The 22624-nt window shown below is 41.7% G+C and overlaps 1 protein-coding gene across 3 annotated transcripts in view; it reads left to right on the top strand.

Annotated features, from left to right (window-relative positions):
• FBXO42 (F-box protein 42) overlaps positions 1–19412 on the top strand; it is a 65902-nt gene extending 46490 nt beyond the window's left edge. For 2 of the 3 annotated variants that reach the window (XM_057697597.1, XM_057697602.1), the window contains 6 exons: positions 13733–13886; positions 14697–14807; positions 16099–16195; positions 16676–16732; positions 17401–17517; positions 18028–19412. In XM_057697597.1, the coding sequence (XP_057553580.1) occupies positions 13733–13886; positions 14697–14807; positions 16099–16195; positions 16676–16732; positions 17401–17517; positions 18028–19143 (1652 nt within the window). In that variant the 3' untranslated portion in view covers positions 19144–19412. The remainder of the gene's footprint in view (positions 1–13732; positions 13887–14696; positions 14808–16098; positions 16196–16675; positions 16733–17400; positions 17518–18027) is intronic. The other variant, XM_057697609.1, reaches the window with a different exon arrangement.
• Positions 19413–22624: the final 3212 nt, after the last annotated feature.

The raw sequence follows: 22624 nt of genomic DNA, 5'->3' as shown, positions 1-22624 counted from the left end.
ACAACTGGGAGAGTTCTTAAAATAGCAACATGATTTGCCTTTTTAAATTTTTTGGTGGGAGGCAGGAGGCTGCTGAAGACACTATCTCTGTTTTATTATGACCTAACCCAGTCAAGATCTTTTCCAGCTATCCAAAGTCAGAAGCTCTGTTGGAAATAATTTTGTTTCTTTAGGACCATTCCCTAAGAGAAAAATCACATCTTACAAAATCAGTGAGGAATCCTGCAGAAAAGCTAGTTTACTTTTGGAGTCAGGGGTGGGAAAAAGAAAGAGTATTGGTCATATCAGGTGTCTATAGGAAGGCCAAAATATCCTCAGAAGCTGGAAAGTGCAGGAACTGTCCAGAAATAACTGCCCAGAGTGTCATGGCTTCTCTTCTGTGTAAATGATACACGTAGGGTTCTTGGATCCACTGATGAAGCTTTCTGTTCTGTGTCTAGTGGAAAGACTTACTCTTAGGTTTTCTACTGCCCTTTCCCAAGCCTGTGGTAATATCGCCAGAAGAGAAGGGAGTCTGGTACTGATACCTGGCACCAGGTATAACCATAACAGCTGACAGAAAAATTTGTTCTGGAGATCACCCAGTCTTTCCCTTGCCTTAGGTCCCAAATGTCAGTGCTGACATTGAAACAGCTGGATGTGGAATTTTTTTGTAAATAAAATGTACCAGTGTACTCATAGGCATTAGATTCTGCTTTTTAGCATTGTTTTGCATCTAAACACTTTATACATTTTTTTAAAAATCACCATTATATGCAGATGTGTTCTGAGAGTACCTGTCTGTAGAGATGGGGGAGAAGTGGTTGCTTATCAATTAGTAAATAGCCTGTGTGTATCAAGAGGACACTGTCACGTGCCTTTCAAATACACTTTAAGCTTCTATTCTTTGTCTTAAAAACAAATCATCGATCTCACTGTTTCAATATTTTCTTTGTGAAGGAGACATTCCAGTTAGTTCCTACCTACAAATTTTTTCTTGATTACCAAATGTATTGATTACCAAATTGTGTTAAAATCTGTACTTAGTTTATCTCTTCCATGTTGGAAATTCTGTATCCTTTAACTTTATTCATTTGGTCCAACTCTTGAGCCTTTTCTGTCTTTTCTTGAAACCCTCTAATTTTTTTCCTTATTTTAGATAGATGTTCAGAGTGTCATTGAGAATAACCAGTGACTTTGCTTAGAAATCTGAGGTCTCATGTCTACACATGTGATCATGTCTGCCTACCATCTTGACAAGCAATTTTTTAAAATTTATTTTTTAATTAATTAACTAATTTATTGGCTGTGTTGGGTCTTCGTTGCTACACACAAGCTTTCTCTAGTTACGACGAGCAGGGGCCACTCTTCATTGTGGTGCCCGGGCTCCTCATTGTGGTGGCTTCTCCTGTTGTGGAGCACGGGCTCTAGGCGCACGGGCCTTAGCAGCTGCGGCATGTGGGCTCAATAGTTGTGGCTCACAGGCTCTAGAGTGCAGGCTCAATAGTTGTGGCGCATGGGCCCAGTTGCTTTACGGCACGTGGTATCCTCCTGGGGCAGGGATCAAACCCGTGTCCTCTGCATTGGCAGGTGGATTCTTAACCAGTGTGCCACCTAGGAAGTCCCAACAAGCACATTTTTTCTTGTAATTAATTAATTTATTTATTGCCTGTGTTGGGTCTTCATTGTTGCATGTGGGCTTTCTCTGGTTGCATCGAGTGAGGGCTACTCTGTTGTGGTGCGTGGGCTCCTCATTGCTGTGGCTTCTCTTGTTGAGGAGCATGGGCTTTAGGCGCATGGGCTCAGTAGTTGTGGCTCACGGGCTCTAAAGCACAGGCTTAGTAGTTGTGGTGCACAGGCTTAGTTGCTCCAAGGCATGTGGGATCTTCCTGGAGCGGGGATCGAACCAGTGTCCCCTGCATTGGCAGGTGGGTTCTTAACCACTGCACAACCAGGGAAGTTCCCGACAAGCAATTTTTGATTGCTCTTGGAATCCTTGTGTAGTAAAACTCTCAGACCATCTGTTGTTTCTGTTTATTGTCAGGTATCCACATAATTCCCTGCCCACCCCCTGGCAACAGCACTTCATGTTTTATGACCACAATAAACTTCATTTTGTATAATTTATTAATGTTATGTCCTGAATAAAATTTCAGAAAGCTGGTCCCGTGTGGGGGAACATAGAAGGTATTGTCCTTGAGTCATTTCTAACTTCTCCTTCCCCATGAATGACCTGTTGGTTCCCAGGGTACTCAGCAGTACAGTGTACCAGCTCATGCTCAGTGCACATTGTTTGGCTGTTTATCCTTTATACAGTCCAGAATCAGGCCAGTGTCTCAAGTTTTCCAACTCTCTTAACCTTGAGGAGATTGTGTGAAGAATCTACAGGCGCTCTTCCTAGGTGGGTGAGAGTTGTGTTTTGTCATTTATTAACTGAAAAATATCAGCCTGAATTCTGAGAAACTATCCTTTCAAAGCTCAGAAGCTACCTCTCATCTCTTCTTTGGGAGATGAACTCTTGAACTATGCTTTAATTGATTCTACTTATCAAACAGATAGTACTCCTGATAATTTTCTCTTTTCCATAGTTCTCTTGAAAGTGAGTATGGGCTGTGGGTTTTATGTGTGGTTTGTTGGCTTTTACACTGTGTTCCTTTTTTGCTTTCTCTTCCCATTTTAGTAAGCTTTCTGAAATCCCATTGCCCAGTCTTAAAATGTTTCTTGTTCTTTGATTTATTTATATATGAGTTACAGAGTAGTTAGATATTAAATGAGGAATGTGTTCTTGAAGACCTCACATAATGAATTATAATTCTGACAATAGATTGCTGGTATTTCTGTTTTCTGGTGAAAGTAATGGGTGATGCCACATGACAACCGTGTAACATGCTTTAATATTAGCCATTATTTTAAGAATAAATTTATTAAGACAATTTACATATAGGAATATGAACATCTTAAGTACACAACTCAGACTTTTTTTACATATGTATACAGCCATGTGATCATCACCTAGATCAAGATACAAAATACTGCTACCGCTTCAGAAAGTTCCCTTGTGTCCCTTTCCTGTCAGCACCACTCCCCACAGAGGTAACCACTATTCTGACTTCCAAGAGATTTTTTTTGAGATTCGTCTTGGTTTTATTTTACTTTCATCCATGTGGTTGCATCTATCAGTGGTTTATTCCTTCTCATTGCTGTGAGTATTCCATAACATGAATATACCACTTTTTTTTTGAACCCATTCTCCTGTTGATGGGTACTTGGATTATTGCCACCTTGAATATAGCTGCAGTCGACATCCTTGTAGAAGTTTGCCTGTGGACGTATGCATTCATTTCTCACTTAATACCTACTTGTCAACTTTAAGGAATATTCTAGACACAGTAAGTACCCAGAGAATTCTCTATTCACTTAGTCTTGCTTTAAGTAGGAGGATATGATGCTATGACTAAGTATTTTAGAGGTTTGAAGTGAAAAGACTACTCAGCTAGTAATTAAAGGTATACTTATTATTAGGGCCTCACAGCCTAAAGTGATGGGAGGAATGTGTTGTGGGAGGGAGGGAGACTAGTTAATAGTACCATTAAGAGCATGGTTTTTGTGTCGTGCAAACACAGGTTTGCATCTGGTCTCTTCAAACTAAGGTTGCTTAGTAACTGGATGACCTTAAACAGGTTGTTTAACATTTCATTTGCCTCACCTATAGGGTAGACACAGTAATACCCACCATTTGTAGTTTTTCTTCAGATTGTATACAATGCAATAGACAGCTGGAGCGGGGATGTGGAAGCTAATTGAGTTGATACCTTTATATATATACTGTAGTAGCTAAGAAGTAGAGACTGGTCCTAAGTTGTCCTCGAATTCCCAGAGCTTGAACAGAGACTGCATTCATTCCTCTGTTCATTTTCATGCCTTTATCTATTGAGTATTTATGTCCAGTTCTGTTGTCAGTACTGCAGATATAGATGTGAACAAGCAGCAACGTCTGTAAGACAATAAACAAATTAATACGAAGAAAGTATAAAGTACTAAGAAGAAAATAAATAATGATGCCAGAAAGTAGATGGAAGTATTTAAATAAGTTATAAAATTTATGTAGAGCCAGGGCTTATATGGATGGATGGGGTTTTAAAGGAAATATAATTTATGAGGAGAAAAGTAGTAAACTAATGAAATAGGATTCTGTTCACAGTTTGTTCCTTGTTTTTTTTGACTCCGCCACGTGGTTTGTGGGATCTTAGTTTCCCAGAGATTGAACCCAGGCCCTGGCAGTGAAAGCGCCAAGTCCTAACCACTGGACTGCCATGGAATTCCTTGTTACAATTTTTTTTTAAGACTAGTTGTTTTTATTAAGATTATGTGCTTTTGCTTAAAATAACTCTGACGTATTTGAATCTCCATCTACATTTTGTTTGTTTCCAGAGAAGGAAGGCACCCAGGGCCCAGGTACCATAGTGCTAATCGCTGTGAAGAAGGCATATGGTGTTACTTAAGTGACTGCTTTAAATTCTTTGTTGTATTAGCTCCTTCCCAATTCATGGACCCATTCCTCGTTAATCTTCTTGATGAGTTGGTGATTTCTCCTTGTCTTCTCTAGTCCCATGCAGTCCTGAAACAGCCTGGACCTGTGGTGGTCTCGGGAGATGCGAATGAGAGCAGAGCCAGTGGGTTCCCCTAGGAAAGGAAGGAATCCTTTCTGTTTATTTATGAAGTTCAGATCCTGGGATTTTTCCAGAATACACGCTTTCTAAAGTGGGTACACATTCTCTCCTGGTGGAGAGAAGAGTGGGGAAATTTGCATAGCACAAATCTGGGTAAACTTTGGTCCTCCAAGGGAGAGAATAAAGATTATACCATATTTCACTTTAGCTCTCTTCTGCCTGACTAGGATTTTCCTGTTTTGATACCAAGCCAGAAACGTTATGACTAGCAGCATTGTTCTCACTTCTAAACAAAGCTCCCCCCCCACCCAAGAGCTGCAATTAACAAATTACCAGATTAAACTTAGACTCTGGACTTCATCTCCTTCCTCAGAAATTGAATCAAAAGACTACTTAAAATGGTGACAAGGAACTATTACTGGTTTTCATGTTGTTAATTTTTAGCTTATAAGTGCTGCCCTATTTATCAAGTGGTCTTTCATGTGGGTTGGTTTAGAAGTGAAAACAGATGCCAACAGGGAATTTCTCTTTGTTCATGCCTATGGCCTATATAGTTATACAGAATCTAAAAGTTTCTCATGCCCATTACAAAAGTTCCTCTTGTTTTGGATGGTCTGTAAATGACCCACGGAGGGATGTTTTTAAAGATGCAGGTATAATTGTAATAATGAAAACGTGCGCCCTGAAGCCCAAGATCCAGACAAGCTTTGTCTAATATTAATGAGTTGTTTTGACATCAGTCAGTAACTTTCTGGCCGTGTTGCAATTGAGGGAAAAAATACGAAAAGGAAAAAAAAAATTGGAGTGTGAGGGTAACACCTAAAGAAGTGTTTGGCCTTCCCCCTGCTGAAAGGCATGCTGATGCCTTGATCAAGGGTGGGTTGTGATTCAGTGGAGCCAGGTCTCATCCCAACCCATGAGGGACCCATAACCATTTGACTTCCATGGATGGGTTCAGTTCTGCAGATATTTTCATAAGAAATAGTCCCTGTCCTCTAGGATAACATAATAATATAATCTTATTGGGAGACTATCTCAGCACTGTACTAAATGCACAGATTGAGGTTAGATACAGTATGTCCTTCTCCATTCACCCCTCCCTCCCCTAGGAGGGTCTTTAGCCGAGCAGGAAGGAATGTGCTGGCAGAGGTCCTGAAGAAAGCCATGTCTAGAAGAATTTAGTTCTTTTGCATCCAGTACCATGTCCTTGGTGACTAACTTAAAATCCCTATTTTAGACTGAGTTAAAGAGTACAGTGGATACAACCAAGTCTTGGAAAGCAGGAGTTTAGGGGTTCTGTAGTGACTTTGTCGAAGGGTAACTTTATATTTACCTCCTACCTTCGTTCTTTAAAATAGGCGTTATAGTTTTGTATCTTCCCTGGGCATCTAAATAATTGCAAAGACTCAGCATAATTATTATTGGCTACATTGAAGTTAAATTGGAAACATTTTCATCAGCTGAAGAGAAACTGATATCTGTTCCAGGTAGAACCTCTGTGGTCTGGCTGCATACTTTGGAGACCATTCTGACTAGTTATTAGTCTTCAAGGTGTTTACAGTACCCAAGACAAACTTTATACTGATGAATTGTGTTCTCAGTTTTCCTTTTGTCTCCCCCTTCCTCAAACCATAAAACCATGAAACATGCTTTTCTGAAGGATTTCTTGCCTCCTAAGTGATAAGTGTCAGCCTATCTTCTTGTGCCCTGTAGGTTTTCTGATTCAGATGCTAATGTGGTGTTCTGGGAAATGACTCTCCAAATTAATCTTCTCTTGATCTCTGACTCTTGCTATCAAGGTCAGTCACTTCACACACAACCATAATGACAGCTCTATCACACTAAAGGCTTGGTCTGCTTCCCAAAACCCAGCTTGGGTCCTATCAGCAAAATTCATCTCTCCCCCCACCCCACCTCCCCACCCCTACACACACATCAACTCAGGCTCCTCATTACCACAGAAAAGTACCCACACAAAAGAAATTGTGAGGTAGAGTTGTTGGTTAATCTAGTCTATCTGGTCTTATTTTGCCCTCAAGGCTAGTTTTGTGTGGGAAGGACTAGTGGTACCTCATTTGGAGCTGTGAGTGAATGCCTTTCATTGGACCTACCCTGAGAAAGTGACTGCGTGTGAAGAGTTGTTAATATGAGATGGAGAGTATAACCTGAAACCTCAGTCCCATTATTCATTCTTTAATGTCCCCTTTGGCATCATTACTACAAAATAAATTTGTTTGCATCCAGGGAACAGTTTTTGACTGCCAGTTAAGAAGCAGTTCAGACCATGTGCCCCCTTTTTAAAAAACAAATCACACACCAAAGCCTTCTGTAATTCCATGAGTAAAGCGGAGATTTTTTTTGTCCAGTACTTTTCTTCTGGATTTATTGGCATGCTAGTGAGTCTCCCGTGGTAAAAATTTTCATGCTCACAGTTTTCTTGTTTTCAAACTTTACCTCTTGTGAGTACCTAATTCCTAGTATTAGATCATTCTGTTTTCAGTATCATGGAGAACTATTAGCAAGTCACTTAAGTTGCTGTAAATAAGTCTTAAAGTGATTTGTCTGAAAGTAGTAGGTGGAACAGTTGTTTTCCATTTATTTATTTTGCAGAGTTTAGATTCAGTAACATGTAGATGAGGATGACCAAGGGAATATTTGTATATTGAAAATGTTAAAGTAGTTCCTTTCAGCACCCCTTTAACCAAAGCACTTGGCAGCAAAACCCACTTTGGACCCTTGTTCACATAGTCATACACAGAGTGTACGCACAGAAAGAAGTCTGGATAGATTCAGTGTTAAGAAAAGTCATCTAAACTGGGGGAAAAAGGCAAAAGGATGACCACATGCCCTTTTAATGTCATATTGGAGCATTTTCTAACAGGTTCACCCAAGGATTATTAACTCTCTGCAACATGGTTCTCAAACTCTAGCCCCCCTGGTAACTTGTTAGAAATGCAACTTCATGGACCCTACCCCATACCTACAAAACAGGAAACTCAGAAGTGGGTCCCAACAATCTGTGTTGTAACAAGTCCTTCATTTATTTCTGATACAGCTGAAGTTTCAGAACTACAGCCCTAGGGGAATGGTAATTATAACATCTTAATAATAAACTAATAATCTTAATAAATAATGCTCACAGTATGGAGATGTAAAAGTAACTTTTTAGCCATACATAAAATATAGACACACACCCTCCCCCAATTAAAATGAATGCTTGTTTTATGAACTTCACTTCTAGCGCTGGGTTCTGTGTGAGGAGAAACTGCAGTTGTGGGAAAGTGGCATGGAAACCAAACCAGAATTTGGCTTTCCTTCACTGTTTTACCATCTTCTTTGCAAAAGTAAGTGAGAATGCCTTGTAATTCTACCACTGTCTTTCATATGTGAAAATTTCTTCAGATTTCATAGGAATCTTGGGGAACGTGAGCCAGTTAGCAATTTTAGGGAATGTTAGTTCTGTGTATAGGGTAGCTATCTGATTACCCAGTTTACCACAGATGCCTTTTTGGCTTGTGCCTTGTTTTGAAATTTGCTCCACTGATCATATCTACTGTGCAATTAGAGGCCTTTGGTGTTTGGGGAAAGAATTCTGTGAGGATACCCATCGGCTTTGGGAGGAGTAGGCTTTAGTAACGTTTCTCCAAGTTTGACGTGGGCATATTTGGTCCCGTGGTGCTTGATGAAAACCTACTTGGGAGTGACACCCTTTCTTCCTCCACTTTTGTGGTACAATGATATTTAGACTCTCTAGAGGCTCAGTGGCGTCATATTTTGAAGGCAGGCCAAGAAATGTCCTGATGAGTAGAAAACCTTCATTTGTAAGTTTTCTTGAGGGAAGGGTATTTATTTCATCATATGTCACTGTGATGATGGGCCTTTTAATTATGGAGGGTCTTCTGTTGTCGGACTGCCCTATCTTGTACAAGATTTCCAGTGACTCATTCCCGCTCTAATATCATAGCTGGGTGTGTTTTCATAAAAATATATTAAACAACTATGTGATACCATTCTAGCTGCTGTATGGAATGAATTGCTTGCACATAGGTTGCAGTTCTTCAAAGTTTAGGACCTAATATTTTATCTAGGGCTCGTCCACATAAAAGTTAGTTGTTTTCCTTACCCAGTAATGTATGGTTGTGTTGTTGTTGTTGTTTTTGTTGTTGTTTAAATAAAGTTTGTAAATACTGCTCTTTAAATAGCTTGCTTTTCTTGGAACTTTAAAACAACAAATAAAGGTATATAATTTGAAAATGAGTTTTCTTGTTTTTCTAAGAATTCTCGTAAAGATATTGCTTTCCAGAACTCAGATAAAAAGCTTTTAAGATAGAGAAATTGGCAAAATTCATTGACCTCTGCATTCTCTGATCTCACCATAAATTTAGTTCATTTCATCTGTGGACCTTGCAGGATAATTGGGAGGGGAATTGAAGATCCTTTGCTTTAAACAAATTCAAAATAGGAAATATGTACATTTTTAAAATGATAAAATTAGGGGCTCTTGGCAAAGGCTTCACAATATTGACTTTTTCAAGTGACAAGAATTTTAAAGTATCCAATTTGCAACAAATAATGTAAACATTACATGCATGATTGGGTCACAGAAAATTTGACACACCAGTCAGTATCTTTGACCTCTTGTTGCTGAAATAACTGTGTAGAGGTTTTATGTTGAATTCTGTGCCCTCCCTCCCCCCTGCTTCGTGTGTTCCTGTAGGGTAATTTTTCTTCTCACTCTCCTTATAAATTGAGGTGGAGAAGCACAATGTAACTTCTCAGTGTGACTCTATATAGCTGTCAAGATAGTAAGATGCTAAAATTACAGCTTCCGTTTGTGACGTAAAACAGACCTTGGAAGTTTAGGTTGAGGGGATTCTCCTACTCCTTTGGATAAGAAGTAGAGGGAAATTTTTTGGCTTTCTTAAAGGTCAAGGTATTTGAGAAGTCCTTTCGGAAAACCCCCATATAAGATAATCCTTAAGGATTGATTTATCACTGTCACTGGTCCCAGTTTACCTTTCCTTGGAGAGCCTGGAGGACAAATAAAGGGTCCTGGTGTGACCCCAGAGCCTTGTGGAGAAAAAGAGGTCCTAAGAATAGCCTTCTGTTCAATTTACTTGTCTCTCTGTTCTAGGTCTGTTGCTTACCTAATTAATTAAGATTTAGGTTGTGAATCAACTATCCTTCAATAAAAAAAAAAGTTTTTAAATACAATGGAACTTAAAAAAAAAGATTTAGGAAAGAACTTTTTCAGCTTTGAAACACTCAGATCTTTTAGGTGTCTGACTTGTTTGTGGTAACTACTCAGAAGGAGTGTATCTGTGTGCATGAAGAACAATGCAGAGAATGGGTATAAGCTGTGCCTCAGTATTCTCATGTGTAAAATGGAAATAAAGGGACTTTCCTGGCGATCCAGTGGTCAAGACTCCACACTTCCAATGCAGGGGGCACAGGTTCGATCCCTGGTTGGGAACTAAGATCCCACATGTTGTGTGGTGCAGCCAAAAAAAACAAAAAACAAAGCCAAAAAAACCCATAAAATGGAAATAAAACTAGGAGTTTTGGAAGGATTAAATTAGTTAATACATGCAGAATACTTAGAAAGGTGCTTAGCATATAGTAAATGCTCAGTAAATACAAGTCATCATCATTAGCAGCAGTAGTAATAGTTTTTTTTAAGTAGCAGCAATTGTAACTTCTCCTAAAAGTCAGTCAGGTCACCCATCCATCCTTACCACTTTCCCCATACACCGTAAACCTAGGCATATAGTTTATAAAGTTAAAATCCTTTGTCTAAAGTAGCACTGTCTCTGTAATGATGGAAATGTTCTGTATCTGTACTTTCCAGCTCAGTAGTCACTGGCACACAAGGCTAAGTGGTGACCATGTTGGGCGTGCAGGTCTAAAGTGTAGTCTTTACTTGAGTTTGATTTTACATATTGTTATGTTTTACAAACACTCTTTTTAATTTTATGACTAGTTTTTCCCCTTAAGAGGTATGTATTCTTACACTACATTTGTAATCTCTTTGAACCCAGAAGTGGTAAATGTTGGTTTGCCTTGCCTCATAAAGTATTGGTAATTTGTTTCAAAAGATATTACAGGAAACACATAGTACACACGAAGGAGCAAACCCTAACTAGTCTTATCATGTTAATCATTGTTTTTTGTTTCCAAATCATAATTCAGTATATTTGAGTTACCTTCCTGGGACTTGGGATGACTTCCGTTTTCTGTCATGTAGGGTCAGTTACAATTTTATTTCTATTGTTCTTCTTCTTCTTCTTCTTTTTAAATTGTACTTTCTTGAGCTATATAGTTACTCTGCCAGGAATGCTTTAACAGTATTGTAGTAGTTAAATATGTCCGCCAGTTCAGTTCTGTTCTCATCAACTTTGTGCCACGTAGAAGGCAGTACTGTCAGGTGTCTGTGGCTGACTGACCTGGTATTAACTTTGTATTAATTAGCCTTAGCAATGATAATAGCAATACCAGGCACTGTCCTAAATGCATTACATGATTTAAGTCATTTAATTTTCACAACCATTCTTTTGTATGGATACTCCTTGATCTATTTAAACACTGCAAATAAGCATTGTTGTATCTTTCTTTTTTCATTTGCCCAGCTATCTCATGAAGATTAATCCCTAGAAATGGAATTTCTGATTCAAAGTGCATGTACTTAAACTTTTTTGATACGAACTGCTGTTTACTTTAAAATTTCTATTTTTTTAAATTATTTATTTATTTACTTATTTAATTTATTGGCTGTTTTGGGTCTTTGTGGCTGCGTGTGTGCTTCCTCTTGTTGCGGAGTGTGGGGGCTACTCTTTGTTGCAGTGTGCGGGCTTCTCATTGCGGTGTCTTCTCTTGTTGCAGAGCACAGGCTCTAGGTGTGCAAGCTTCAGTAGTTGCGATGCATAGGCTCAGCAGTTGTGGTACACGGGCTTAGTTGCTCTGCAGCATGTGGGAATCTTCCTGGACCAGGGCTCAAACCCGTGTCCCCTGCATTGGCAGGCGGATCCTTAACCACTTCGCCACCAGGGAAAGCCCCTAAAATTTCTATTTTTGTTTGCTTCCAAGTTTTGCTATTTGAGGGAACCTTGGTATGCTGCTTCACTTTTTTTGGAAGGGAGGGGGTTGCGCCTCAAAGCTTGCAGGATCTTTCTTACCTGACCAGGGATGAAACCTGGGCCCTCAGCAGTAAAAGCACGAAGTCCTAACCACCAGACCACCAGGGAATTCTCTGCTACTTCACTTTTTACACTTGATTTAAAAGCCAGGATTTCCAGTATCTCAAATTCAAATCCAAATTTTAGTCTGGAAAGTTTTTAAGCTGCTGCTCTGCTGAAATCTGTTACATATTTTATTAGCTTTTTCCAACTTTTTCACAGTACTTAGGAGTTCCAAAGTAGGGGAAAGAACTTGAAGCTTTGTTTGGTATTTCACAAGTTAAATCATTTTGGGGTAACACTAGCATTTTAACTAGACCGTTATATTAGTTAGGTATTCCAGTTGGGCTAGAAGGCTTCCTCTTAGGAGGGCAAGAGCTTTTAACCAGAGATCATCAGATTGTCTGAAAGACAGCATATCATGAGCAGCCCCGTTAGTCATGATTCCTGTGGGATATGAGGATGGCAAGAACTAACTCATGGAATGCTTCAGCCAGTGTCTCAGCAAGAACCATTCCTTGAGAAGACTTGTTTCTGTGGTCAGATCCTGTCTGGATTGATGCGTGTTCTCTTAGGAAAGTATTCAGCACATCTGATGCTCACTCCATATTCTGAGTGTTGGTACCTTCCTAATAAATCATGTTGTTACTCTTTTTTTTTTTTTTTGACCATACCATGCACCTTGTGGGATCTTAATTCCCTGACCAGGAATTAAACTTGGCAGTGAGAGCGCAGGGTCTTAACCACTGACTACCAGGGAATTCACTCATGTTGTTACTCTTAAATTGGATCCCAGCGAGGACAGTCCTCTTCTCCACTTTCTCAACCTCAGGACTATGTAATCGACACCATTAAAGCAGTCTGAGCAGGGCTTTTCAAACCATGTTCCCATAACCCCTAGCTGAAGGGAGAGGCCAGGTTGTCCACTAATTTAAGAGTACCTTAACTGCTGTCAGGTTAATATACTGCTGGGATTCTTTCTGCTTAAGATTTCCTCTGAAAAATAGATCCTATAGCTTTAACAACAACAAAAATTCTTTTTAATATTCCAGTATTTACCGATAGCTGGATGGGACAACTTACTTTGGTTTTGAGCGAATAAAGGTGGCATGTAGAGTAGGGGATTGGGAGAAATAGCAATTGTTTCAAAGACAAAAAGCTCTGAAAAATGATACTCCTATGGGACATTTGTTACCCTAAAGTTTTCCAGCATAAGCCATATTTCTGTTGTTTTGAAATTTGGTCAACAGAGCTCAGAGGTCCAGCCTGGAGGGCCTTAGTAGCCACTCTTGGCTACAGTTTCGTTGGAATGCTTTCATATTGAGCCTTGAAAGTCTGCGTCCATTTGTGCTAGTGAGGCCCAGAGGTTGCTGTGTTAACATTTGACTTACAGGACAAGTGAGAACTGCAGTCTGCTTCCTCTTTTACCTGTGTTTGTTAGCAGCAGTTATCTAGCCTCTGTGTACACCCCTCCCTGGATCCTTCACATGCTTTCCTTTGTGATCTCTGTTAAGCGTATTGAAGGGATGGGCAGGAGAGTCAGCATTTATTGAGTACCTGCTCTGTGCCTGGCAGTGTGCTAGGTGCTTTGAAGATACTGTTTAATACTCAAAATAACCTTATGAGGTATGTACTCTCATCCTTAATTTCAGGTGAGCACTCCAAACCTGAGAGAGGCTAAGTAACTTTCCTCTAATTGAGGTTTCTCTACTTCAGTTAAAAAAGGTGTATAAATTGGTAATGGTTTTCTCTCAGAACTGCAAACCCAGTTTTGTCTCTTCTCTCTCTTGTGCCTCGTAGTATTGGGTCCTGTTTTGTCACTCTTCCAGGAAAAGGTGATCTATACACAGCCTACCTATGGCTTTTTGTGAGGCCCTGAATCCTAACCATGCTGTTATTGACTTCTCCCAGGGTCCTATCCTTCCCCCAAAGCTGGAGCGACCCTGGTTGTATACAAGGACCTGCTGGTGCTGTTTGGTGGCTGGACACGGCCAAGCCCTTACCCCCTACACCAACCAGAGAGGTTCTTTGATGAAATACATACTTACTCACCCTCTAAAAACTGGTAAGCCACAAAGATAAGATCCTTTCAATCTAGAGTAGAAGATTTAAATGACTGGATTCCTTATCTTTTTTTGTATGTCCAGAAGTCTGTTTGAGAATTTGATGAAAGGTTTGGACTCTTTTCCCAGAAAAAAAAATTTTATATATGCACTGATTTTGCCTACAGTTTCAGAGGGTTTACAGGACCCCCTTAAAACCTGAAGTTAACCCTTATTCCAAAGAGAAAAGGTAGAAGACATTTATTCCACTTCCAAGAAAAATGAGTGAGCCAGTTGAAGAATAGACAGCTCTTCAGCTTTGCTACTGAGTCCCTAGGGGTGCTGTAGATCTCGATGATTCTTTACTTCCTGCTGTGTCCCCAGGACTGACTCTCAGTTGTTCTACAAACCTGTCTTTTTTAAATGACAGCAACCTCTGTTCCTTGTAATGGACTCCTTAGTACAGGGCTCTTGGCAGCTGGTTCTGATCAGGTCAGGCCTGCAGAAAGAAACAGCAGGTGGTGCTCCTTCAGCAAACTAGGCTGAAGCAGCTAAGGAACCGTAATAGAGTCCCTTGTCATTGTTGTCTCATCTCTCCACTCTACCCAGGCCACACGCATTGAGAAGGCGAAAGTGAATATAACTTTGGCAGAGTCATAGAAAAGGCATAAATACCTTGTGCCACTCTCCATTTATTATCCTAACAGTTTCTCTGCTGAAGGTGATAGGATTGTCATTTTAAATGGATGCCTGCTTACTGTTTCCCGCCTTCAACATGTAAGACCAGAATCAGAGGAGCTGACTCCTTGGCTTCCTCCTCTCTTTTTTGTTAGGTGGAACTGCATTGTGACGACCCATGGCCCGCCTCCCATGGCTGGGCATTCTTCCTGTGTGATAGACGATAAGATGATTGTCTTTGGTGGCTCCCTAGGATCCCGGCAAATGTAAGTGTTGGTTTGCTCACTATCAACCTGAAGGTGAATACTCCTTCAGGTCAGAAAAGTAAACTAGTCAGGGTCAGTATTCCTGAACATGGTTCTAATTAATCCAAATAACGTCTTACCCTAGTATTCCATTTTTTGATTCTAGTCATAGACCAGTAAGTTGAAAAACTTGTTCCATAAAATCAGGGCTGTGTAGAATCTCTGTTTTGTTTGCTATGTCGTTCAGTTCTGTGGGATCGAGTTCTGATGAGGCCTGCACCTTGCCTGTTTCTACCTGTGCCTACAGAAGGCCACCTTCCAAGAAGCAGAGTACTTTTCCTCGTTCTCTTTTGTGGCCCCGCTCATACCCCCTGGGGCTTTAGAAAAGGAGAGTGGTAGACTGACAGGACAGGTGGAAACGGTTCACTCTTCAAATGGGATGGGTTGAGGGAATGGGTAGGAGCAAGAAAACTGTGTCAGGCCTGACATCCTCTGTGAGGATGCTCTCCCTGCCCACTGTCCTCCACCTCTGGTCACAACTGGCCAGCTCAGGCCAGAGCAGTCTGTCTGAATCTGTTTATCTGCTTTGGCATCAGCAGCAGTAGTGGTCGCCTCCCCTGTGCTTTGAAATGGGAATTGAGCAGCTGTCAGCAATAAAACCGTTCCAGACCCAACCCTGTTCTCCCTTAGGGTACGCTCTGTCTTCGTATCTTAAAGCAGTTGTGGAGGAGACTGTGTAAGCTGTACCCTCCAGATGAGAGGGCTTAGGGCTTAAGGTATTGGAGCTCTTACTCCATTGTTCCTACATGTAAATAAATGACCTTAGAGGGGGGAACATAAAATAGTGCCATTTAGGAGTTTGTCCTTGCCATACTGGTCCCTTGAAGGTTGGAGATGCCAGTTTGTCCTTGATACAAATGCAGCTTTCATTAGTCATGGTGAAATTACTTTTTGTAGCCAAAGTCTATAAATCTTTATCTCCTGGACAATGATAGAACTGCCTTTTGAATAATTTTTTCCAATATTTTTTGGAAGACTATATCATGACTAGTAGCTGTTTCCTATCAACAGTTAATTAACTCTTACTTTAGGTATCATTGTTTGGCTACAGACACGTCTCAAATGAGGCCTTATGGGTCAATGGAAAGAGCAAAGGTTTGAAGGTCTCCTTTCCAGGGAAAGGAGGGGAAGAAAAATATAGTTAAGTGCTGACTCTTTTGGGGGCATCCTTATGAACGTAACTTCATTTATATCAATTCTTGTGGTCCCTGAGAGCTCCCAACTCCTTCATTCTTATGTCCTTATCTTACAGGAGCAACGATGTCTGGGTCCTTGACCTTGAGCAGTGGGCGTGGTCCAAGCCGAACATCTCTGGCCCCAGTCCTCATCCTCGAGGTGGCCAATCTCAGGTGCTCAGGAATTAAAATAACTATTCAGCAAACACTGTAGCATCTTTCAGTTAGGACAGGATAGGGAGGAGGGAGTCAGGTAAGATGCCAACATACATAAGCCAAAGAGAATTTATCATTCTTTTTTGCTGGTATTTATTTTTCAACTTCTAATGGGTTATAATTATTTTTGTTGGGTTTATATTATGCCTCTCCCGAAAGCATTTGCTTTGCTTTTTTATTTTTCATTAGAGCACTGCGTTTTATGTGGTTGGCACTCTTGTGTTAATAATATTTGATCAACAAAGAGTCCATTCAGGTGAATCATCAGTAATTTGTTTACAAGGATCAGAATTGACATGGTTTGGGGGAGTGGAGCTATGGTAAATAGAATGCTCTCATTTTGGGAGCTGAGTAGACTATTTTCATTTACAAATGAAGTAAAGGAGGTCAGATGCCTGTGTCTTTGTAGGTTTATTTTAAATTTCTTCCTCTCCCCAGATTGTTATAGATGATGCAACTATTTTAATCCTTGGAGGGTGTGGCGGCCCCAATGCTGTGAGTATTGCTGGTGTGGCATTCCCATGCACATGCTGCTAAGTATTCAAAACTTGCTTCCCCGTCTCATCTTGTAAAAGTGTACAAGGCCATTTCTGCAGCATTTTCATTTATAAAATACTTTTTCAACTTTGGTTATATAGCCTTTGTATTTTCTGGCCTTTTTCTCCACTCTGTTTTTTTTTTTGGTGGGGCGGTGGGTGGCTTTTCATCAGAGACATTCTTCTCTTGAATATACATATCTGTAGTCTTCCTACTCCCACTTAGTCATTAGGCTATAAGGTTTGCTGCTGTCATTTTTTCAAGGGGGGTGGGACAGAAAAGCAGGTTGATAATGGCCAGAGTTCACGTGGAATTTATTTAAGAACTCAGTTTCAGACATTCTGGATGTGTATTACCTACCCTTTCCGTCAATACACACGCACACACACAACCACAGGCAAAATCCAAAACCACTTAAAATTGATACATGGGGTCACAAGTACAATTTCAAGTGCCAGGCCAGTCGTGATAATATGAATGAATGGCCGGAGATTTTGCTGTTCTTTCTGAAGAGCTCACACACTCTATGACAGACAGTGCAGCTTTGAGATTCCAGCTCTGTGTGTGTGTGTGTGTTTTGTAACATGTACCACACCTGAGTCCTGTTGTTGGTGCTTCTCTTATAGCTGTTCAAGGATGCTTGGTTGTTGCACATGCACTCAGGTCCCTGGGCCTGGCAGCCACTCAAGGTAGAAAATGAAGACCATGGGGCCCCAGAACTGTGGTGCCATCCAGCTTGCCGGGTAAGTAGGGAACTGATAGGCAAGCAGAAGGAGAGGTCCTAAACTCTAAAGCCAAATTAACTCCTCAAATTTCCAAGCAACTTTGTATGGGGATTGAAAACATCTTGATGTCACAGAAGAGGTGGACTTTGACCATAGCTTTTGGGGCATTTCTCACATACATGAGCCACTAGATGGAAAAACTTACGTGGGCCCCACTCATCCTTTAAGCCCCAGCTTTAAGCATCTTTATCTATAAAACTTGCCCTAGGATCCCCCAAGCAAATACTTGATTCCTCCCCCCACTCTGTCCCTCTTCTGTAGACATAATTCAGATGATAGCACTTCTCACTGTAGCAACAAATTGTTCCCGTGTCTGTCCCTACACCTAGCCTAGAGGGCAGACTACCTTCTTTTCATCTCTACGTCTCAGGTACCTACAAAATGCCTGGCACATCCCAGATGCTCGTGATAAAATGTTTGATGATTAAATGAATGATCAGAACTGAGCACGAGTCTTTTGTCTTCCAGGTAGGGCAGTGTGTGGTGGTCTTCAGCCAGGCTCCTAGTGGGCGAGCCCCACTCAGCCCCAGTTTGAACTCTCGCCCATCACCTATCAGTGCCACTCCTCCAGCCCTAGTTCCTGAAACCCGAGAATACCGCTCTCAGTCTCCAGTAAGGAGTATGGATGAAGCTCCCTGTGTTAATGGCCGCTGGGGAACACTGAGGCCCAGAACACAAAGGCAGACCCCCTCAAGTTCCCGAGAAGGAAGCCTTTCCCCAGCTAGAGGCGATGGCTCTCCCATCCTTAATGGTGGGAGTTTATCTCCAGGATCAGCAGCTGTAGGTGGCTCTTCCTTGGACAGCCCTGTACAGGCTATATCTCCTAGCACTCCATCTACCACTGAAGGATATGACCTAAAAATGGGACTTTCTTTGGCCCCCCGACGAGGGTCACTACCAGATCAGAAAGATCTAAGATTAGGATCAATAGATCTGAATTGGGATCTGAAACCTGCTTCCAGTAGCAATCATATGGATGGTGTGGACAACAGGACAGTTGGGGGAAGTTTAAGACACCCTCCTGAACAGACAAATGGTGTGCATACCCCACCGCACGTGGCCAGTGCCCTTGCAGGAGCCGTTTCCCCAGGTGCCCTGCGTCGGAGCCTAGAAGCCATCAAAGCAATGTCGTCCAAAGGCTCTCCAGCCTCTTCAGCACTCAGTCCTCCTCTGGGGTCTTCTCCAGGCTCCCCTGGGACCCAGAACCTGAGCAGTGGAGAAACAGTGCCCATTCCCCGCCCAGGGCCCGCCCAAGGAGATGGACATTCCTTACCTCCCATTGCCCGCCGCCTGGGTCACCACCCTCCACAGTCCCTAAATGTTGGCAAACCCTTGTACCAGAGTATGAACTGCAAGCCCATGCAGATGTACGTGCTGGACATTAAAGACACCAAGGAGAAGGGGCGAGTCAAATGGAAAGTATTTAATAGCAGTTCTGTGGTTGGACCTCCCGAAACCAGCCTGCATACAGTGGTACAAGGCAGGGGTGAACTCATCATATTTGGAGGACTCATGGACAAGAAACAGAATGTGAAGTACTATCCAAAAACAAACGCCTTGTACTTTGTACGAGCAAAGAGATAATATGTTCTAAAACCCTTTCCCTTTCTGTGGCTTTTAATTTGGAATTTTCCAGAGTGCAAGCATTTGGACTGAGAATTGAGAAAACAAAGGACAAAATTCCTCTCATAAACCAAACCCCAATTCCCAGCATCACTCACTCCAGGCTGGGATCAAATCTCCATTAAGAAAAAAATTATATAAATATATAAATATATATTATATAGCCAACTCTGTTTACAAAGAGGGAGAGATCTCCATCCTGGTTCAGATAAAATTGTTGCTGTGTTTTAGCAGAGGCTGTGCTGCCTTTTTCTATTTGCCGGTAACTAGACCAAGAATTTAGGGAACAGATTAATACCAGAACCTTCCTAAAGAAACTGAAGAGCCACCTGTAAATCTCATTTGGCCTTCTTGGAGTTAGAAAAAGAAAGGGCATGTGTAGAGGTTTCAGATTCGCATGCTTCAGGTGCTGGCAGGGTGAAAGTAACCTAGAGAAAACTGTCCCGTCCACCCCCCCTTCCCCACACACACAGAGGACCTGTGAAAATATCTCTTTGCAGTAATGCCCTGTGCCTAGCCCTGTTCTGCTCTTTGTGACTGAGGAAAGTTACCCAGCAAGGAATTTTGTTCCACGTTTGTGTGCCAGGATCATCGTGAAACAATGTTTATGCAGAAACACCTGTCCACATAGTGTCCATTGGTCTTTGAGCGCTCCCTCCATGTCTCAGAAAACATTCTGGTGTCTGATTGTGGAATTTTCTGACAATCATATTTCATTGCAGTTGCCAAAAACCACATTTGTTCTCTTTTTCTTTCCCTTAAAACCTGATCCTCAGAGGCTGCCTTTTCTATTTATAGGCTGCTTTTCTTCTCTCCTTCCTCCCTCCCCCGTCCCCTCCCTCTCTCCCTGCCTCCCTCTTTTTCTTTAATATGTGGATTTTTTTAAAGCCCTGAAACCTTTCTCGCTTTCTTTTCTTTTATTAAGCTTGGGTGCCCAGAGAAATCTCTTAGAAATGTTTCTGGAACCCTTCTTCTAACGTCACTAGGGGACCAGTAGGGAATTCTGAGATGCCACTGTCATGAGAAATCGTTGAAGCGTCAAAAGATACTATTTTACCTTATGGGTTTCTTTTATTTCCAAGGCACATTGGACACACCCATCCATGTTTATAGAATGTGGAAATTGATCTTGGGAGAGAATTCCTTCTAGAAATGATTTTTACCCAATGTTTGTGACATGCATTTTTCTGCCTGGCTGTTGACTGGTGATTGGGTTGAATATCATGTGCTTGGCTTCTTTGATGCCTGGCTGACCTTGGGAGCAGCTCCTTCTTTGTGATTGTCTTATTCACCTTTCATCCAAACGAGGCTTGGGTTTTCCCTTTTTTTTGGTTGACACAGGAAATTTCAGCTTACCAGTCTCTAAACCATGGCCTGGATGTAGGAGACATTGGCACCACTTAAATGTGGATTTTTTTGGTGATTTCTCATCAGTAGAAAGAGGGTTTTTATTTTGCCTTTAGGATTTAAATTTCAAAATACTGCATTTCTCATCTCCACACTCCCCTTTTTCTTGTTAGCATTTCCCAAGCACAAGCCTGCTGTAGCTGGCCCTGGGTCCTGGCTCCCAGCCAGCTCTTAGCAGTCTGTCTGATAAGTGTGTTTTCTCCTGTTAAATCATGTTAAATCCTTTCCCCTAGCCATTAGCTTTTACAATGTGGTCTTGGTGGGAAAGCACCCATGGTGCCAAGTCCAGGAAAGGGCCAGCTCATGGGGAGGGGAATGTGTTCCAGAAACCGCTCTGTGTGCTCCCTTAGCTGAGGAAACTACCGTGTGCCTACTTACTATGGTGTCCAACTGTTCGTCGCTCAGCACTTAGCTTTCCAGACTGTCTGCTCTGGGCCTGTTGCCAGTCCTTCTTTGGCAAAGACTGTTAGATCATGTGGGGATCCTTATTCACAAGAGAAAGCTAGCCTAGAAGATTAGCAATTTTGGCATTATTGCTGTTGCTGAACCTTGTTTATGACATTGCATTTGTGCATGGGCAGTGCCTCCAGACTCAGTTCCTACTTAAATATAAAGTATTTGGAAGCGTGAAAGTTCAGAATCTCAACTTTGTAATCTTTCCCTTTGTCCTGTGGCCTCCCTAAGCCAGCTGTTAACTTGTTGATTCCTTTTACTTTCCCCAAGTAGGCAGGAAACAGAGATGGTGATTCTCTTAGAAAGTAGCCTGGCTCCTCGGAACTCCGTGGCATCCCAGTGTTACCCACACCACTTGGAACCAGACTGTCTGTTTACAGCTCTTTGAGAAGACTCTGCCTCTTCCGCACCCAGTGGTGTTGGTCCCGGTGGCTCCTGGGCATTGTGCTCGTGTGTCTTGGGAGAGTGACTCAGCACAGTCAAGGTGATTGTCTCCTCGGGCCCTTGCGAAGTCACACGTGCAGGGGAACTTCAGGCGTCTCAGCTGAGGTGACTGTTTCCACAGCGCCGTGGATACTTCAGTCAGATTTAACCACAGCTCTGGTTTTGACATGATGCCAATTTTGTCTTAAAATTCACTGAGGAAAATGAGACAATATTTTTTTAAACCCTCAGGAGCACCTAAAGTAAATATTTATCAGTATTTAAGTATTTAAAATACCTTTTGTTTCTACTTGAAGCTTTAACCCCTTCCATTCCTGCAAATGTGCCTTTGAGAGCCCCCATGTCATATTGACTTCACCGGCCACCTCGTTGACCTCGTGAGAATTTTAGTCTCTTCCTATATCCTCTTGAACAGAGCTTCCTGTTTCCTCATTTTGCAGGCTGTGCAGCAGAGGGGGTTCTGCATTTTTGCTCATATTTCTGCCCGGCTTCTGCACTTTGGGGGTGGGTTCCACAAACCACACAAACCCCCTACCCGCACCCACCACACATTTGGGAGCACAAATTTGGTGTCAAAACAAGCTTCAATTTTAGTTGTAAGGCAATACTGGGCTTACTCTTCTCCCAGCCCTCTACAGATTGATTTGATTTTAATGTTTGAGTTTTATATCAAGAGCTGAAACCACGAACTATCCTAGGAACTGTGTCAAAAAACTCTCTAAAATAAAAGAGGAGGAAGAAGAAAGAAAAGCAACTTGTCTTGACTTTGGAGGACAGAAAGCCACCAGCTGATGGAGAACAAAGGGATGCTTCCCTTTCCTTTCACTGTATCTTTCTGGGTTTCCGTCTGCTTTGCTTCTTTCCTTCCCCTTCAGAGTGACATTCCTGGTTGGTTTGTCTGTCTGTCCTTGTCCTTTTGGTGATCCTGGCATGGTGATGTGCTCTGCTTTGCATTATGTCTGGTCTCTTACCAGCGCACAAGTCAGTGGGGAGGATCTGAACACACCCAGGGGCAAGGAAACAGAACTTCAAGGCCTGCATCCCACGCAGCCTCTCCGTGAACTGCAGAAGGCATGTTCTGCATGGTCACCAGTCAGTGGCTCCCTCCACCATGTTCATTGTCAAATGAAAACAACCC

Source organism: Hippopotamus amphibius, chromosome 1 (genome assembly GCF_030028045.1).
Source record: "Hippopotamus amphibius kiboko isolate mHipAmp2 chromosome 1, mHipAmp2.hap2, whole genome shotgun sequence".
Taxonomy (NCBI): domain Eukaryota; kingdom Metazoa; phylum Chordata; class Mammalia; order Artiodactyla; family Hippopotamidae; genus Hippopotamus; species Hippopotamus amphibius.
The sequence above is the reverse complement of the archived record's forward strand: the minus strand, read 5'-3'. Positions and strand labels throughout refer to the sequence as shown.